We start from the raw sequence: 2,144 nt of genomic DNA, 5'->3' as shown, positions 1-2,144 counted from the left end.
TGTGTGTGTATGCGCGCGCGCACGCGCGTGGGTGTGTTTTTCTTTCTCTCTGTCTCTGTCTCTTTGTTTCTGTGTGTGTGTGTGTGTGTGTGTGTGTGTGTGTGTGTGTTTCTGTCTTTCTGTAACTGTCTCTCTCTGTTTCTGTCTCTGTATCTCATATTCTCTCTCTCTCTCTCTCTCTCTCTCTCTCTCTCTCTCTCTCTTTTCTCGTTCTCTCTCCCCCTCCCCCTCTCTCTTTCTCTCTCTCTCTCCCTCAGTCTCTCTCTCTCTCTCTCCCTCAGTCTCTCTCTCTCTCTCTGTGACTGCTTTAACAGTCTAACTCCACAATGTTAGTCCATCACACACACCCACAACCCCACACAACCACACCCACACATACACACACGCACGCACGCATGCACGTACGCACACACGCACGTACGCACGAACACAGCATACCACACCCTTTGCCGGACGTCAAATAGCTATGTAAGCCATTTTTTTTTTATATTTCAGTTGTTTCGGGTTCAAGAAAAATTTACGCTTGGTAGCGCGCGTGTGTATGTGTGTGTCTGTGTCTGTGTGTCTGTGTGTGTTGTGACAAAGCAACACAACACTTGTACATCCTGTATGAAAAAGATATACTTTATCGCATTGGACTGAATAACGATGTAGAAATGTACTGATAGAGATACACACAAAAGAGGTAAAGGGGAAGCATAATTGCATTGGTACTATGAAGCTATTGTCGCAGGCGGGTTAAAGAGAAAGAGACAGGCAGAGAAACAGAGACAGGGAGAGATCCACCCTGCCCAATGATTGTAACGGATTTCATGCACTGAATCAGACCCTTATGTGAGAAATTTTGAATTACACTGATAATAACTCGACAATCTGCATTGTCTATAGCGAATATATGTAAATAATGATTACAAAATTGCATATAAAAAGTTTGGAAATATTTACAGATTTTTTAAAACTATTTATCTCAGTTAAACACTTTCAAATAATTATAAAACAACAACAACAACAACAGCCAAAGCTGACAGTATGAAAAAGAAGAAGCAGAGAGAGACGAACTACGTCAATGATGCATAATGTCAAAACCATGAAATAAAATCTAAACAGCAATAATTGAAAAAAAAAATCACGATTGCCCTCACATATAATGATACTACTACTACTACTAATAATAATAATAACAATGATGATGATGATATATGATGGTGATGATGACGACGACAATAACAACAATAATAATAATAGACGACAAGGACGAGAAGAAGAAGGAGGAGGAGGTGGAGAAGGAGGAGGAGGTGGAGAAGAAGAAGAAGAAGAAGAAGAAGAAGAAAACAAAAAAGGGAGCCAAAAAAGCGGAGGAAATAAAACGTACTTAAAACTTGAGGTAGAAAAAAAAGTTTGTATGGCTTGACAGCCTTATTTCACCTGGACCTAAGCACTCAGGCAGTTGTCATCTGTCACACCTGTCCCAGGTAAAGGTGCGCGCGCGTGGGAGTGAGACCATGACGTATGTATATATATACAAGCTTCCGGCTGACTGGCTATATATACGGTACAAGTGCAAGTCTTGACCACTATCTCCACGAAGCACAACTCTCTTCGTGTTTTTCAGAAACGGAAGGGAACTGACGCTGTGGTAATTTTCTGTTTCCGTGTAAGATACAGCTGAGAGCAAAACTAAAGTAATAAGTATGGCTTTGTTTGGTAAATCCTTCCTTTTTACCCTCTGCGTTGCTGCTGTTGGTAAGTTTTCTGTTCCTTTTTTTTCTCTTTTTGTTTAACATTCATTACTTTATGTAACTAACCTTTTCTGTGTTGTTTTTTGTTGTTTTGTTGTTTTTGTTGTTGTTCGGTTGTTGTTTTTTGGGGGTTTTTTTGTTGTTTTTCTGCTTCTTGTTGTATTTTTCTTTTTCTTTCTTTTTTTTTATTTTTTTTATTTTTTATGCGTTTTGTGTGTATTTTGGCGGGGATGGGGGTGAGGGGTTGGTGTGTTTTTTGTGGGGTTTTGTGGGGGAGGGGGGGAATGTGGGTTTTTTTGTTTGTTTGTTTGTTGTTGTTGTGCTTTTCTGGCGGGTGGGAGTGAAGGAGTGGGCGGGGTGAAGGGGGTGCGGGGGGGAGGGGGGTTGGTACTGCCAGTGCATACC

The 2,144-nt window shown here is 41.0% G+C and overlaps 1 protein-coding gene across 1 annotated transcript in view; it reads left to right on the top strand.

Moving 5' to 3' along the window:
* Positions 1–1,589: 1,589 nt before the first annotated feature.
* The window catches only part of LOC143276191 (uncharacterized), a 5,419-nt gene continuing 4,864 nt past the window's right edge, over positions 1,590–2,144 (top strand). Inside the window, exon 1 of the mRNA XM_076580631.1 lies at positions 1,590–1,743. Coding sequence (XP_076436746.1) covers positions 1,692–1,743 — 52 coding nt within the window. The 5' untranslated portion in view covers positions 1,590–1,691. The remainder of the gene's footprint in view (positions 1,744–2,144) is intronic.

The sequence above is a fragment of the Babylonia areolata genome, chromosome 31 (assembly GCF_041734735.1).
Source record: "Babylonia areolata isolate BAREFJ2019XMU chromosome 31, ASM4173473v1, whole genome shotgun sequence".
Classification (NCBI taxonomy): Eukaryota; Metazoa; Mollusca; class Gastropoda; order Neogastropoda; family Buccinidae; genus Babylonia; species Babylonia areolata.
The sequence above is the reverse complement of the archived record's forward strand: the minus strand, read 5'-3'. Positions and strand labels throughout refer to the sequence as shown.